This window comes from Hemitrygon akajei, chromosome 9 (genome assembly GCF_048418815.1).
Source record: "Hemitrygon akajei chromosome 9, sHemAka1.3, whole genome shotgun sequence".
Classification (NCBI taxonomy): Eukaryota; Metazoa; Chordata; class Chondrichthyes; order Myliobatiformes; family Dasyatidae; genus Hemitrygon; species Hemitrygon akajei.
The window spans coordinates 61,246,956-61,263,119 of NC_133132.1; the positions used below are offsets into that span (position 1 = coordinate 61,246,956).

General features: G+C 48.5%; 1 protein-coding gene across 9 annotated transcripts in view; it reads left to right on the forward strand.

Annotated features, from left to right (window-relative positions):
* Window positions 1-16,164, forward strand: part of vegfab (vascular endothelial growth factor Ab) — a 39,728-nt gene that overhangs the window by 15,013 nt on the left and 8,551 nt on the right. For 8 of the 9 annotated variants that reach the window (XM_073056093.1, XM_073056092.1, XM_073056091.1 and 5 more), the window contains 5 exons: window positions 1,151-1,347; window positions 4,263-4,339; window positions 5,241-5,273; window positions 6,221-6,292; window positions 9,883-10,014. In XM_073056093.1, the coding sequence (XP_072912194.1) occupies window positions 1,151-1,347; window positions 4,263-4,339; window positions 5,241-5,273; window positions 6,221-6,292; window positions 9,883-10,014 (511 nt within the window). The remainder of the gene's footprint in view (window positions 1-1,150; window positions 1,348-4,262; window positions 4,340-5,240; window positions 5,274-6,220; window positions 6,293-9,882; window positions 10,015-16,164) is intronic. The other variant, XM_073056097.1, reaches the window with a different exon arrangement.

Here is a 16,164-nt window from a genome sequence, read left to right on the forward strand (position 1 = left end):
GATCTCCAGGCGCCGAGTCCTCTGGGTCCCTCTTTCAAATCCCACCACTGCCTGTTATGTGGTCACCATGGTATGGTAAGGCAGGTGACCTCTTAGTCACAGCTTATTCAACGAGGGCAAATGTGCATCAGGGTGAGCTCAGTGCTGGGTTAGTCCATTTTAATGGCTTGAGCTTGAGTGCATGGTAATGTGTCAGTCAGCCCGAGCTAAGACACTCACACGCCATCACTTTAACAATGACTCTTTACAGCCATGGAGTGAGAAACGATTGAGCATTGAATCTGGGTCATGTGGGGAACTAATGCTTATGGTTGGATGAAGAGGTTTAAGGAGGCTCTCCGAGGAGAGGTATCAGGGAGTGGAGAGAGTAGGAGAATGCTGTGGGGTTCAGAGCTTGGGTGTTAAAGCACGGACATCAGTGGTGGAAGGATTAAGCAGGAACTGTGGGGAAGGGCAGATTTTTGGCAGGAAGTGGTCATAAATTTGGGGGAGCTGGAGGGAGGGGGTTTGGTGTTACACAAGTATTGTGAGAGTAGGAGTGTGTGTGGGTCAGTGGCGGGGTATAGTCTTCCCTCAGCCTCTGGTTGCACATACAGTCCAGCTGGTGTAGACGCTAGCTCGCAGTTTGAGTCACCCAGGTTCGATCCTGGTCTCGGGCCTCATCTATGTGAAGCCTGAACCTTCTCTCTGTAATCGCGAGCACTTCCCTAGGTGCTCTGGTTTCCTCCCACATCTCAAAGATGTGTGTGGTCTGTAGGTTGATTAGCTGCTGTAAATTATAGGGGAGTGGAATAGAATTGGTGTACAACTCGTGTAAGAGAGTTGCTGATACCACGGACTTAGTGGGTTGAAGGCCCTGTTCTGTATAATGCCGTGAGACCCCCATTATCCAACTCCTCATTCTTAGATGTGTGGGGGCAGGGTTTCAGTCGCTCTGCCAACACCTCTCAATATGCCCAATGAGATCGGGGTCTGGAGCTACCCTTACTCCCATTGGTCTACCCATTGACAGTCAATCCCAGAGGCTTGGGACTTGAGCCAAGGGACAACTCACGCGTGGAAAGAAACTGTCCCCTCTCCTCCAGCCAAGTGCTCAGTGTCCCCACGCAGGACTGCATGGAGTTCACTCGTACCTTTGCTTGTATTTCAGTCATAAAGTTCATGGATGTGTGGCAAAAGAGCTACTGCAGACCGATAGAGACGCTAATAGACATCCTGCAGGAGCATCCCGATGAAGTGGAGTACATCTTCAAGCCCTCTTGTGTGCCTCTAATGCGGTGTGGTGGATGCTGCAACGATGAAAGCCTAGAATGTGTCCCCATCGAAGTGCACAATGTGACAATGGAAGTAAGTGCAACTTCAGTACTCGGAGGTAAAACGGTCAATACTGATCCAGTGGGGCTTGGTTCGCTGATGGCCGCCCGTCTCTGATTGTATATTTCAGTCCGACTTTATGGTTTGGTTAACTCTTAAGACCTGATTATTGCCCATCCCTCATTGCCCTTGAGAAAACTGGACTGAACTGCTTCTTGAACCGCTGCTGTCCTTCTGGGGAGGGTGTTCTGGGATTTGGTCAAGGATGTGGAGCCTCACGCTAGGAGTGGGATCGGCATTGCTCTGTTCTGCCTTCGCCTGAGGCCTCGTCATCTCTGGGTGAAAAGGAGCATCTGACCCTTTCTCGCAAGGGCCTCTGCCTTGGTACCGCCCATAGCGGCACTGACCCAGTGGTCCCCCAAGCTGAATCAGGAAGGGAGGAGGCCATCCGAGCACTGCAGGCAAGACCAGAGCTCATCGCCCATCCCTCACTGCCCTGGAGCTGGTGGCGGTGAGCCCCTTGGCGGACTGCTGCCGAAGGCGCTTCCACGATTCTTGAAAAGGGAGGGAGTCCTTGAATTGAGATCGTGACAATGAAGAAATGGCAGGATGGTGGCGGACTTGAAGTGGACCTTGTGGGTGGTGGTGGTGATCCTCTACATCTGCTGCCCTTCGCCTCTTGGCAATAGAGGCAGCAAGTTCGGGATGAGCTGTCGGAGTGGCCTGGGTGGGTGACTGCAGCTTATTTTGAGGGAAGTGCACAATGCGGTCACTCTGGGCCCGTGCTGGAGGGAACAGCAGGCTGAATGCCGGTCAAGCAAGCTGCTTTATCATGGATTGTGTTGGGTCCCAGTGACAATTGTTCACAAGCGGAGGGTGTTCCACCATGCTGCCACCTGTTGCCCTACGGATGGTGGAGGTGCCTTGCCCAACCCTAGACCTGCTCTGTACCCTCACTGTATCTGTAGCTGGTCCAGCTGAGTCTCTGCTTTGTGGGGACCCCCTGGATGAGGATGCAGATGAATATCTAGGTGAGGTGTTGGACTCTCTCTGGGAGCCCTTTGAAGAAATGGGCTCAATTGCACCTTGTACATGATCCACTTGCCCAGCAGAGGTTGGTGAGAGGGTGGAGCCACATATGTTGGCACTGTGGAGAATGTGTGCCATTGTTTCTACAGATGTGCTGGGGGTGGTGGGGGGGGAGAGCATTGCTGGAGGTGTTGCAAGGATTGAATATCTTTATCAGGGTCCAGCAGGGTCAATGCTACCAGCTAATCAGAGCCTGTTGCCTGTCACTTTAAGACCCACCGAGCAGCTGATTGCGGACAAGCAATCCTAATAGCTGTCCAAGGTCAACCACAGGCTGCCTTCTGTCACTGACGGTGGTGTGCTCATTACTGTTTGGCACCCAGTCAATTTCCACATGCAATTGACGCCAATTAACAAAGTGGCTCCACCCCAACTTAAACCTTGGGCCACCGAATTTTGACAGAGGGGCTTTCTATATATAAGCATTTACATTTATTTTTAAACCTCCGTTTGCAGCAAACCCTGAACAGCTAATCAGGAGCTTTTAAAATGCTGTCATGTTGGAAAGAAACCAAACTGGCGAGAACAGATTTGCTACAATTGAACTTGTTTGCTCCTGAGATCCTGTTCCCTGTCGCTGAGTGGGATCCTGCAACATACAGGGAGGCTATTCGGCCCTGTAATCCTGGACCAGTTCTTCAAGGGAACCTGCCAGTTGCTCCCACACCTCACTCCTTCCAGGAACAGTTCTTTTTGAGTAATTATCTACCTTCCTTATGGAAGTGATCACAGAAAAAGATTCCAGCACCTGATCAGGAGTACGAGTTGAAATACTCAGTATTCACTACCATTCAGTCTTTTGCTATCAGGACCTCCCATGAACGAAACCATGCTGACTACTCCTGAGCAGGCCTTGACTATCCAAGTGATGGTCGATCTTGTCCCTCAGGATTCCCTACAGTTGAAGTCAGGCTCACCAGCCTGTTGTTCCCTAGCCTGCCCTTGCTACCCCTCTTGAACAATGAAAGAACCTTAACCACCCCTCTAGCAAATATCTCTACAAGGGCCTCTGTGCTTTCTTCCTGGTCTCCCAGAAAGTCCAATGGTGCACTTGGTCAGGCCCTGGGAATTTGTTCATTAAAGCTTCAAATACCCCCTTCCTTGTAATATGCAAGTGTCCCAAGACCTCACTACTTGTTACCCTAAGGACCCAAAGTGTTCCCCAACTGCAACTTCTGTTACTTGGCCCAACTCGTTCCCTAAGAAGAAGTCCAGTCTTCTCTGTCCCAAGTAGATTCCTTTATATATTGCGTGAGGAAACTATATTAGACACCCTACCCAAATTCTGCCCCATCCTGGCCCTTTGCGCTCTGGCTGGTCTAGTTGATAATGGGAAGATTGAAATTTCCCACTCACACTGCCCTACTACTCTCAGAATTATGCGCAGTTTCTTCACAAGTCTGCTCCCCAAGTTCCCGCTGGTTAACCCTACCTCTTCTCATTTCTAAGTTCTACCCAAATGGACTCATTGGATGATCCCTCAAGAATATTCTCTCTAAGCACTGCTGTTATGCCCTCCCTGACCAAAAAAGCAACACCCTCTCTATTCTTACCTGTTCCTCTATCATGCTTAAAGCAGCAGTAGGGAATGGAGGGGTAGATGGGATTAGTTTCATTTGGAATTGTGGTGTGCATGGACATTACGAGCCGAAGGGCCTGTTTCTGTGTTGTACCGTTTTTGTTCTACGTTCTGTCGAGAGAATGCCAAGCCATTTTACATGAAATATAGAACAGTACACCACTGGAACTGGCCCTTTGCCCCCTAGCATGTGTGATGAACACTCCTGTGAAAGGACAGGTGACGTTTGTATTCATTAAACAGTTTACTAATGTATGCTTGTTATTTCCTTCCCCCTCAGATAATGAAAATCAAGCCCCACCACGGGGAAAATTTAAGCCTGATGCACTTTGTCCAGCACAGTAAATGTACCTGCAGGTGAGACATCGATTGATTGGCTGCGACGAGCAGAAGAGGCGGGAACTGTGGAAGGGGTTATGTCGCACTGAGGGCACGAGTCCAACCCCCAATGGGGAGGTCTCTTCTCCAGAGGCCAGTCATTCATATCCTGGAGGGAACATCTTTACAGCAACTCCCTCGACCCCACTCCTGTATGCACAGTCCCAGGGAAAGAATAGTCTGTGACATGCTGTACTCCAGTCCCAGAGAAAAGGATAGTCTGTGACACACTGCACCCCAGTCCCAGGGGACAGGATAGTCTGTGACACACTGTACCCTAGTCCCAGGGGAACAGAGAGTCTGTGACACACTGTACCCCAGTCCCAGGGGAAAGGATAGTCTGTGACACACTGTACCCCAGTCCCAGGGGAACAGATAGTCTGTGACATGCTGTACTCCAGTCCCAGGGGAACAGATAGTCTGTGACACACTGTACACCAGTCCCAGGGGACAGGATAGTCTGTGACACACTGTACCCTAGTCCCAGGGGAACAGAGAGTCTGTGACATGCTGTACTCCAGTCCCAGGGGACAGGATAGTCTGTGACACACTGTACCCTAGTCCCAGGGGAACAGAGAGTCTGTGACACACTGTACCCCAGTCCCAGGGGAACAGATAGTCTGTGACACACTGTACCCCAGTCCCAGGGGAAAGGATAGTCTGTGACACACTGTACCCCAGTCCCAGGGGAACAGATAGTCTGTGACACACTGTACACCAGTCCCAGGGGACAGGATAGTCTGTGACACACTGTACCCTAGTCCCAGGGGAACAGATAGTCTGTGACACACTGTACCCCAGTCCCAGAGGAAAGGATGGTCTGTGACACACTGTAGCCGTGTAAAAGCAGTTTATAATTTATCGTTCATTTGCCTTACAGACAAAAGAAAGAAGCTGAAGAGACACAAAAAAGGTAAGAAATGCCTCAATGCTGAAATAATCTGATTGCAAAAAAGCAAAACAAAAGAATCATTGAGTCCCTGCTTTGCGTGCTTTTGATGCCTCATAGTTGGAGAGTGTAGAATCATGATTCATGGGCAACAGTATCCCCCCCCCCCCCAATTTAGGCCCTGCAAATTCACAGAAAGGGGGCATCAACCAATCATGGGCTGGGCAGTGGAACACCCGCTCTCCATTGGTATCACCACAAGCGGCGAGAGGGGCTTTCTGCCTACCTCCCCCGCAGTGCAACTGGTGGACAACCATTCTGCCGTCCAAATTGGAAAGCAGTGCTGCATGGTTGTTGCAATAAAATTGATCAGCCCTGAAAGTGCCCCCTCAATTATTTCCCACTCCCCTCAACATATTCATCCTGGGCAAAGGATTGGAGATGCAACAAGGCTAGCTTTCTCAAGCAAAGGTTTTAATTGGATGATTGGGTGTGATGTGTCATTAGTGACACACAAGGCGTAGTTGAAGTCACGTGGTGAAAGTGTTGGCAGTAGAGGTGCTTTTCTGTGCTTCATATGCAGTTGTGAAGGTGTGGTGCCCTCCAATGTGTGTTCAACCTTGCTGTAGGATGGCGGAGGGAGCTGGTAACCAGTGCATTGGCTGGAGGTTGAGGAATTCAGGGTACAACACAGCCAGTTTCTACACAGCAAGATCCCACAGTCAGAATGACAAGCAAGTATTCAAGGGATTTGGTCATTCAGTGTTAGTTGAGCACAAACTCCCCCACCCCCCTCTGTAGGAGACCCCTGGCTCTTGCTGGAACAGTGGCCAGTCAGCAAGGATGTTTGACACCCACCTGTCAGAGGGGACAGGGGACATCCCAACAACCACCCCCCCCCCCCACCCCGCACCATCTCCAAGTGGCAATGTCACCAGGAAGCCCCTCGCTAAACTGTTCTCTTTTCACAGCAAGCGGAGACGAGGGAGCAGCAAGGGTCAGACTCGGAGGAAAAAGAAGTGCAGAGTGGCAGTGTGCAGGCCGTATGTCAGACTACACTCTCTCTTGTCTGAGCTTTCCTCTGCCCGGGTCTGAATAATTCCCTCTTGGGCTGAACTATTTAATTCCAAGGGGAATATTCAGAAGGCTACCAGTGATGGGGAGGACAGGCAGAAGTCCATCTGCATGGAAATTTAATGCACCCTCAGTAATTCATTGGTCTTGGCTTTTGCCAGAACTAGGACTGTGAGGCTTGGTGGTGGCTAGAGGGGGAGGGGGAGCGGAGGCAAGGTCGCAATGATTTCTGCTTATGGTGACACACAAGGCTGGCTCCTACAACCAATTAGTACTAATCAGCTGCTGGCCAATCATCTTTGCATTTTGGTATTACTAACTAACAGCAAGCGCGCGTTGCATTCATCATGCGAGGTCAATCACCAACCTATTCGCCCTCCACAGTTCCCCACCCCAGCATTTTAGCGGTCGCACTGGGGGTGTCACCATAGCAACCACTGCCCACGCCCACTGAATGCCTTGGCGTTGCATTTCCACTCGTGCCACACAGACAGCCATCTTAAGTCAGTGCTGATATTCCCAGGGGAGGGTGCTGTCCTTGGCTGAAGAGTTGGAACCAGGGGGTCACCACCTCAGGAGAAGGGGGTTGGCCCCTTTACCCTGGCAAGAGCAGAACTTTCTCCACCCAGAGGGTGGTGAAGTGTTTGGAATTGTCCACCCCAGAGGAACGTTGAGCTCACCCATTAGCTTCAGAGGATTAGAGGTGAAAGCACTGTGACATGTCCAGTCAGCCAGGGCTTCACAAATGTCAGAACCGCTTGAAAGCCATGAGATATAGGAGCGGAATTAGGCCATTTGGCCCATCGAGGCTGCTCCACCATTTCTTCATGGCTGATCCATTTTCCCTCTCAGCCACCATCTCCGGCCTTCTCCCCATATCCCTTCATGCCCTGACTAATAATGAATTCAGAGAGGACTGAAGGGAAGGATGCGCTAGCCCTGGAGCAGGCCTAGAGGAGGTTACAAGAATGATCAGTGTTTGATGCCTTGGGCCTGTACTCGGTGGGGGAGGGGGGAGTCTCATTGACACACATTAGATATTGAAAGGCCTAGATAAAATAGATGTGGAGAGGATGTTTCTATCAGCAGGAGAGTCTAGGATCTGAGGGCACAGCTTCAGAATACAGGGATGTTCCTTTAGAACTGAAATATGGAGGAATTTCTTTAGCCAGATGGTTGTGGAATTCATTCCACAGATGGACTGTGGAGGCCAAGTCCTTGGGTATGTTTAAGGCAGAGATTGATAGGTTCCTGATTAGTTAGGGGTGGAGGGTTAAGGGGAGAAGGCAGGAGAATGAGGTTGAAAGATATCAGTCGTGCGTCACTGAAGAAGACGTTCACATTATGCTTGTTACCCTGGGACTTACCCAAGGACTTTACAGGCATTTAGTTAATTCCTGAAAAAGGGCTGGGTGATGTGCACTAGCTTCTCGTTCTCATGTTCCTGAAGACAATAAAATAAGCGACTTATTTTCTTTCTTCCCCCTTTTAATGTGATCTGTCTGGGTGGAGGATGCTTTGCTTCCTCCCTGGAGGTGTGAGCTCTGTAGAGGCTCAATGAGCTAGGCCTCAGAGGGGGCTGATGCTTCCTTGAAGGACAGCTGAGTTGGGGAAATGGAGTTCTTTGTCTATCCGGCATTATGCTGCTGAGTTGCTACAAGATCAGCAATGGTTTTGCCCGTGTTGGAGCACTTGTCCAATTGCAGTGGTTTAATTCTGGAAAGATGTAGGCCCTAAGTAAGCTTTTCCTAGGCTGGATTTTGACACTTGATTTGAAGTTAGCTCCAGTGTAAAGATCCCTCTGAAGTTTGGCAAAGTGCTCACATTATCTCAGCCAAGCAGTCTATCGAAAATCAGTTTCCTGGCTGTTTTTGAGTGGGTGTAACTATTCTGTGTGTAAAACAGTGGCCCAGAAAATTAGAAATGGATGATTCCGTCCAAATGTCAAAGAACATCCAAGCATATGCATATCCTTTGCCCCATGACTTCACCAACCAACAGAAGCTTTCAGATCTACTCAGTCAGGAGTCACGTGGTGGCCTCAATGTGTGATTCTGCTTTGTTTTGCTGCATTGAATTGTCAAATCAAATTGGCACCAAGATTTCCTCTGACAGCATTTGCATCCTTGCATCTTATTTTTATTTTGACACGCCAAAATCCAACCGGAAATGTAGTAATGGATTTGGAAGAGGCAGAGAGATCTGTTCCTCCATACCATCTAATCATGACTGACCCGTGATCTTCCTTCCCTCATAACATGTGATAGCCCTCACCCAGGCAATATATTTTTTAAAAAGTCCAACAATCCCATTCTCGGAGTTTTGATGCTACTAGAAATGTGGGAATTAAGTACAATAGTTCCAATACCATTCCTCAGTTCCTCTCTGAATTTACCAGGATAAGCTTTTAGTTTCTGAATATTGCCTGGCTCTAGTTTATTAGTACCACAGACCCCAATGCACCTGCTGTAAAAATTCTGTGCTTCATATGTGTTTAGATTCAGACTTGGATCATTGCTGATTGAATCCCAGGCTCCAAGGCTGATCATCTACTGACACTATCACAGACAGACAGCACTCCCTTGGTCTCAGGCAATTGGTTGAAATCATGCTTTGGGTATTAATTTGATCTTCAGTGTGTGGGCGCGGTGATCATGTAGAAGCTTTGAACCCTGGTTCCCTTGGCAGTTGGCTCACGCGGTGGGGAGAAGTTCCTCCTCCAAGGTCTCAACCTTCCTTTGAACGCAGCCAGCTCTCTCCCTTCCCTCTCAGCTCTCTTTGGCATGGGGTGAGCTGGGCTTTGAGATTCATACATGACTGGCTGATTAATTTCATCACCACTTCCCACCACCTTTCTTAGCTACGACCCATCGGCCTACCAATCCACCTCTCACTGAAAAAACCAGCTGGGAGATGTGAACATTTATGGCATTTCAGAGAATGTGCTTACTGATCTATAGTGTCTTCAGGGAAATTACCACCGGTTAGGGTAATCTGGCGGCACTTTCTGTTTTGCATACGAACCCCATTCATTGTTAGCCGGAGCGCAGTTTGTTGCTGTTAACGTGATTGGAAAGCCCCTTACCTTCACCGCTCCTTCTACAAGTCCGATGGCTGCCAGGGAAGTGTGCAGGGCTCGTGGTGGGGAGGGTGGGAGTGCGAGGAGTGAAAGAAAGAGAGGGGCAAAATGATGGGTAAAGAGAAAGGAACGAAGGAAGCTGGCAGTGAGGAAAGCAAGTCAGAGCGAGAGGCAGAAGGGAACGTGGAAAGGGAACGATTGAGAGAGAGAAAGATGGAAAATAAAATAATTCAAAGTGCAGAGTACTTTAAATGGGATAAAACAGACACTAATGTGCAATTATGGAGGAAATCAGCATAAGAAGGGGCTGTGTTTTAAGGCACAATCACTCTCTCTCTTTCCGTCCAGCACCCCTCCTCTCGCCACTACAAACCTGCGCTGGGCTGTTGGGCAAACTCCTTGATTGTCAATTTGCATGTCTAAATGTTTCTTTGCTGACGTGCCCTAGATTTAGAGATGTTTTCTGTTACCTTTTTGCAGTCACTGTGAGCCTTGCTCAGAGAAGAGAAAGCACTTGTTTGTACAGGATCCAGAGACCTGTAAATGTGCCTGTAAATTCACACATTTACGTTGCAAGTCAAGGGGTCTTGAGTTAAATGAACGAAGTTGCAGGTTCGTCAGATAAAAGCTCGCTTCATGCTTAACTTCTGTTTTTGTTTGACTTTTGACGTCTGTGCTGTGTGCTTTGTTACTGTCGGTTTCATTGTGGGTTGCATGTTGATTTATTACATACCCATTTACTCTCTGGGCCTTTTCCCTCCCTGACGTCCAATTCCTCAACCAAAGTAAAAGGCTGCAAAAGGTGGGGGGGGTCACTGGTTGGTGCCTAGACCAGCTGTCGGCACTGGTCAGAGGTTAGGGAGAAGTTAGGGGGTCACTGGCTGCCAGCATCATTCTGAGGTCAGGCAGTCACTACCCACTGCTAGAGCAGCATGGTTGGGGAGGTCAGGGTCACCAGCCATATAGGCAATGGTCAGAGGTCAGGGGTCACCAGCACTGGTCAAAGGTCAGGATGTCAGGGGTCACCACCCATCAAACACAGGTTAGAGATCACCAGCACTGTAAACAGGGTTCACTAGCCACTGCCTCTAGTGAGATAAGAAACAAGGTGAGATCATGCATTAAGCTCTATGGTTTGCTTGGATGTGGATTAAAATTCACTCTTAATGAACAAAAACACCAAAAATGGACTGCAAGAAAGTTCTTCCCACACCCAGTTGCCAGTTGAAATACTGAGCAAGCCTGTGAACCCTCACTTGCCCAGGTACCAATCCTAATCCACTCAAACAGAGTAGATGTTATCTTCTTCGGTGGTATCAGGTAGTCAGAGTGGTACAGCACAGAAACAGGCACATTAAGACTGTAAACTTCTGTTTCTGTCGAAATGCCTCTTTATGTATCTTATTCCTCGGGCAACATGTTCCAGATGCTAATCACTGGAGAGCCCCAATTCCAGCACCCCTCCCAAATGATCGCACCAGTGAGATAAATGGATGGGGTGATGACACATTTTGGCTCAGTTTGCTTCAGCAGGTTTATCTGTTGACTTTGGTAAACCAAGTTGTGCTAGAGGAGAGGTGTGTGTGAGATTGTGATCCCAAGACATCTCCACCTCCCCAGCACTTGAGCTTCAAGAAGTCACACTGCCCAGTGTCCACAGGTTGAGTAAAAATGGGTGTGTAATAAATATCACATCAGTGAAACACGTAAATCTCTTGACTAAGGATGAGTTTCCCTTAGGGAAAAGCTATCCTCCTTTGTTGAAATGGAAACCCATTTAATAAGAAACGATGGTCTTATTTTGGTGTGAATTGTATTTCTGCATGGCATTGTTAATATTGTTGCCTTTCCAATGCATTTCATTCAGATGGCATTCTGTGGTAGATAACCAGTGCTACTTTATGCTGTCAGCTGGGCAGTGTCTAACCTAGCCCATCTTATCTCCTCTCCACCTTCACTTTCTCCTACCGTGCATGATAACAAGAGAGGATTGACTAACATTAACAGTCAACATAAAGAGATGCATGCTCTTGGTTAATGCACACTCAACAATAAAACTTTACTTTAGCAAACGGAACCTGAGAGTTGTAGAGAGACGCTGAACAGGCCCTTCAGCCCATTGAATGTATGCTGAACATCCATCACCCGTTTATATCAGTCCCATTCTTTTCACCTTCCCATCAACTGCCCCACGTGTTCTACCACTTGCCTACAAAACGGGCAATTAAGCGACCAACCTGTACGTCTTTGGGATGGGGGAGCAAACTGGGAGACCTGGGGGAGGCCCGCGCAGTCAGAGTGCAGTGAATCATGGAACCGTAAATATGTGTTTAAATATGGTTTAAGAGATCCCAAATGTGCACTTGCTTCCCCACTCATTCTTCCCACAGCTCACTGTTACACAGGGGTGAAGTCGGTGTCTGGTGTTGGTTCCCTGAAGCACCCTTCTCATTAAAGGGGCTCAGGAATTTGCACAATGCCCCGCTGCCAGGCATTCAAAACATTCTTAATCTCTCCCCCCAAAAAACATTTTTTGTGTTTAGCATTTCAAGTGGATAAGATGGAGGAGGCAGACGGGAATGAATTAGAGGTTATGAGTGCTGTATTGAATGATCAGATGAAGTTAGGAAATCAATTTAGCTGCTTATTTCTGTACGATAGTGCAGTGGTGATGTCACTGGCCGAGCAGTGAGACTTCTGTTAATCTACAGATAGGAGTTCAAATCCCACCAAAGCAGTTGGAGAATTAAATAATTCAAGGAATTAAATAATATAGGAATTAAAAATGAACATAAGTAACAGAGACCCCAAAATTTCAGATTCAGTTTATTGTCATTTAGAAACCACAAATGCAATGCAGTTAAAAAATGAGACAACGTTCCTCCAGAATGATATCACAAAAGCACATGACAAAACAGACTACACCAGAAAATCCACATAACGTTTGGCAATCCCCAATCCAGAGTCCGGAGAGGCTGCTGCGTATCGATATCGCGCTACCATCTTAGCACGTTCCCCGGAAAGGAGCTCCAAGTCCACCAGACAAAACAAGACCAAAAACTAAAGCTACAAGACCTGCACAAAACCACATATTTACAACATATAGTTACAACAGTGCAATAGCATAATTGATAAAAAAAAGACCATGGGCACAGTAAAAATAGTCCAAAGATGTTAAAAGACTATAAGTTTGAAAGAAACCACCACACAGTTTCCACAAGTCCTCAGGGTTCCCAATTGTCTCGTCATCCCACGCCAGCGGCAGAAGGGGATACACCCGCTATGGACTTCCACGGCACCGCCCGACTCAGCCTCGCAGACACAGCACACAATGAAAGCTCCGTCAAACCCAGCCTCGCAGAAACAGCACACACTGAAAGCGACCTGACTGCAGCGGACTCCGAGTCCGTTGAACCTCCAAGCCTCCGACCATCCCCTCCGGCACAGCTTCTCCGAGCACCATCCTCTGCCGAGCGTATTAAGACGGCCCCGCCAACGGCCATCGGCAACGCGACCCCGAGGACTGGGGGCCTGTTCTTCCCAGCAGAGTCCCGGACCTCACAGCAGCAGCAGCAGCGAAGAAGGTCTTCCTGGAGATTTTCAGATGTTCCTCCGTGCTCCCACGTCCGTTTTTCATCCGATTATGATTGCACACGGCACCCCACTTCACAAATAACAGATAATCAGCTCTGGAGTGGCCGCTGCAAGCTGCATCGCGCCGCCATCTTGGATTCCCACTGTTGTTATGTAGCCTGGCCGAGATGTATGTCTTCTGTCAGGGTCACTAGGTATCCACGCTCTGTCATCTTACGTGTTGCATGATCTAAAGGTGCCCCTGACACGTGATTGGGGCATTGGGCAGGTCAGCTGTTGGTGATACAGAGACTTGCGTTTCCTTCCTGTTGCTGGCCATGCAGTGTCTTCTCGTGAAGTCAGGCCTTTTGTTGACCAGTTTGTCTCTGTAACTATCTCTGACACCCAGCTTCTAACCTCCATCCCTCTTTCCTCTTCAAGATCTCTCTCCTGTTTCACTTCCTCATCCAGTTACTACTGGGCTTCACTCCAATGGCAACCTCGGGAAAATTCAGATGGTCCCCACTTGAACAGAGAAACCCCATACCTTCTGTCCCCCTTCCATTCCCTTGAAACTCCCTTTCCTAAAGCAGCTGGGTAGTGTGCGATTCTGACAGTTCAGTGAGGGGTAGGAGGCAGAGTTGGAGAGCGAGGGTCTCTGCTGTTCAACTGGAGGAGTAAAATGAGTGGTCTTAAGGGAGGATCCAGACACAGGTTACCCTGAATCACCTAAACCAGAGTGCAGGTAACAAGGCTCTTCTGCCCCTGAAGTGGAGTCTAGCCTTTCTTCCTGTTCACACATACAACTTCACTGCGGGACAGATACAGCCTAACCTGGCCCCCTGTCACTCCACAGGAGTGTCAGACTGGCTGAGATAGCCACCTGTCCGATACCCCGCCAGTCGACGGGCAGCTTGCACCAACATGGTGTGGCTTCTGAGCGCCTGACTTCCTGCCAGGGCTCGTCGACGTGCCAGTGCTCTCAGTACCACGTGAGTGAAGTGGGGCAGCGGCAGTGTCCGCTTTCTAATGGAGCCACTGCCTCACCGCCCTGTTCCTCAGCTGGCTGAGCAAGGTCTGCACATCCGCCCTGGGTGCTCCAGTTTCCTCCTGCGTTCCACAGGCGTGCAGGTCTGTGGCTTAATTGGCAGCTGTGTGTGGGTGAGGGGTAAATCTGGGGGGCAGTTGATTGGGTTGTTGGGAAAATAAAATGGGATTGGTGTAAATAGGGGATCAGTGGTCAGCATGGAATCACTAGGCTGAAGGGCCTGGTTCTGTACAGTGTGACTGTCCAATAGGCACAGAGAGGGTGAGAGCTCTAAAATCTCTTCTCAATCCAGGAATAGGAAGCCACTAGGCACAGTACCTAATTAAACCCCACACCGCTCCTCCTGATCCCAGTCCAAGATAGCAAGCAGCAGAGAATGGTATATATACCTTTATTTAAATCCGAGCACAGCCACTATTACAATACTCCATCCTATGAAAGAGCCTGGTGAATGTTCTACTGCCTTTTAAGTGTGTGCACCTGTTAATCAGTTGCTCAACCGCCCTTCATTTTGTGTAACCAGTTAATTACAACTAGTCTCCTATTCATTATTGCCATAACACCCATTTAACTTCTCTGCAATGGTAAAGTGTGCACCACTCTCCAATGTGCCAGTTCTCACCTGCTCTCTGTCCGTTCAGCCTCCCTCTTTGCCTAGTTGGGCAGGTGGACACTACGAACCTTCATTATTGGCTGAGCTTCAGGTACATGATCTTAATGAGAGAGTAGAGACTTCCTGGTTAAAGTTTATTCTGTTGGGATGTTGGATGCCAATGACAAGCCAACAATTTTACACCTCCCTTATTACAATCACAACTATGTTAGTGTCAACAGAATGGCTAGCTGGACCATTGTACCGGGCATCTAAACGGCCACTATATTAGCTGGTCTGGAGTCACATGTCAGTCAAATTGAGAAAAGGATGTTTGAATTCTGTAACTGAAGCTCACTAGTGAGCCTTTACCATGACCCTGTAGTTTAACATTCACTGTTAAGAAGACTAGTTCCTTATCCCTCCTAGATTTATTCATTCCTGGATCATAGGCTGGAAGAACGGTGATGAGAAAGGGGAGGTTGGATGGCGCTGGGTTGGGAAACCAGACAGGCCCTGTCCCAGTTGGTGGTTGGAACTGGGGCGAAAGGAACCATCTGGTCCAGTTCCTGAGAAAAAGTTGATCCGGGTAGGAGTTGTGTTGAGGTCTGGTTATTGGGAGAAGAGGACAGCAAATTGTGCTTAGTTTTTGAGTAGTGACAACGTACAGATGAGGTGAAAAGGGATGGGCACTTTGTTCTACCAGCTAGTGGGGGGTGGACCCTTTTTTGGGGCTTGGATCTTCCCGTTGCCTTACATCTTCCATGGTCGGGGAGACTGACAAATGTTGTTCTGTGAGTGACCCTGTGCTGAGCTCGGACCTTTATATAGGGACCTCTTTCCTGGTGACAGTCCTTCCTCACACTCAGAATAAATTGTTATGAAAAAGAAGAGGAGAAACACCTTTGGAATTCTCAACTGTGGGATTAAGGAAGCTTGTTCATTCCAAACATGGATCAATAGATACTCAGGAAATCAAAGGATTTAGGGATAGTGTAGGAAAGTAGTGCTGAGAGAGATCTGCCATGATCTCAATGGATGCTGGACTAAAAGGCCTACACTCTTGGTCATTATGCTCTATTCCTTGTGTTCTTCTATCTGGGACTAATATAGTTCTAAATCTGTAAACTTGCCCTGAAGAGGAATTTTGCCACCCTTCATAGGCATTTGGAGATGGGGAGGGTAGAGTTATCCCTACTTTACCCTCACCACAGACCTTCCTGAGAGTTCAGGTATTGGGGATCTAGAGAAGTTCCCATTGTTGGTCCTTGCACATGCTGGGCCTGAGTCAGTATGGCGCACTGGATGCACATTCCTGCACAGGTCTCCAGGAATCTACCTACTTCAGGCCTCAACAAGCCAGGAGAATCTGGTGCACAATGCCATCTGTGGATCAAACAGGGGCTTAGTGAGTGAGAGAAGAGGAGAGCACCAAGATCTAATGGCCAATGGACTGTCTTGATACTAAGGTTCGAACTTGAAGGTGAGAGAAAGGGTGTGAACTTAGCTACTGTTGGAAACAAAGGAGGCAAATGGTCTATTCGCTGGT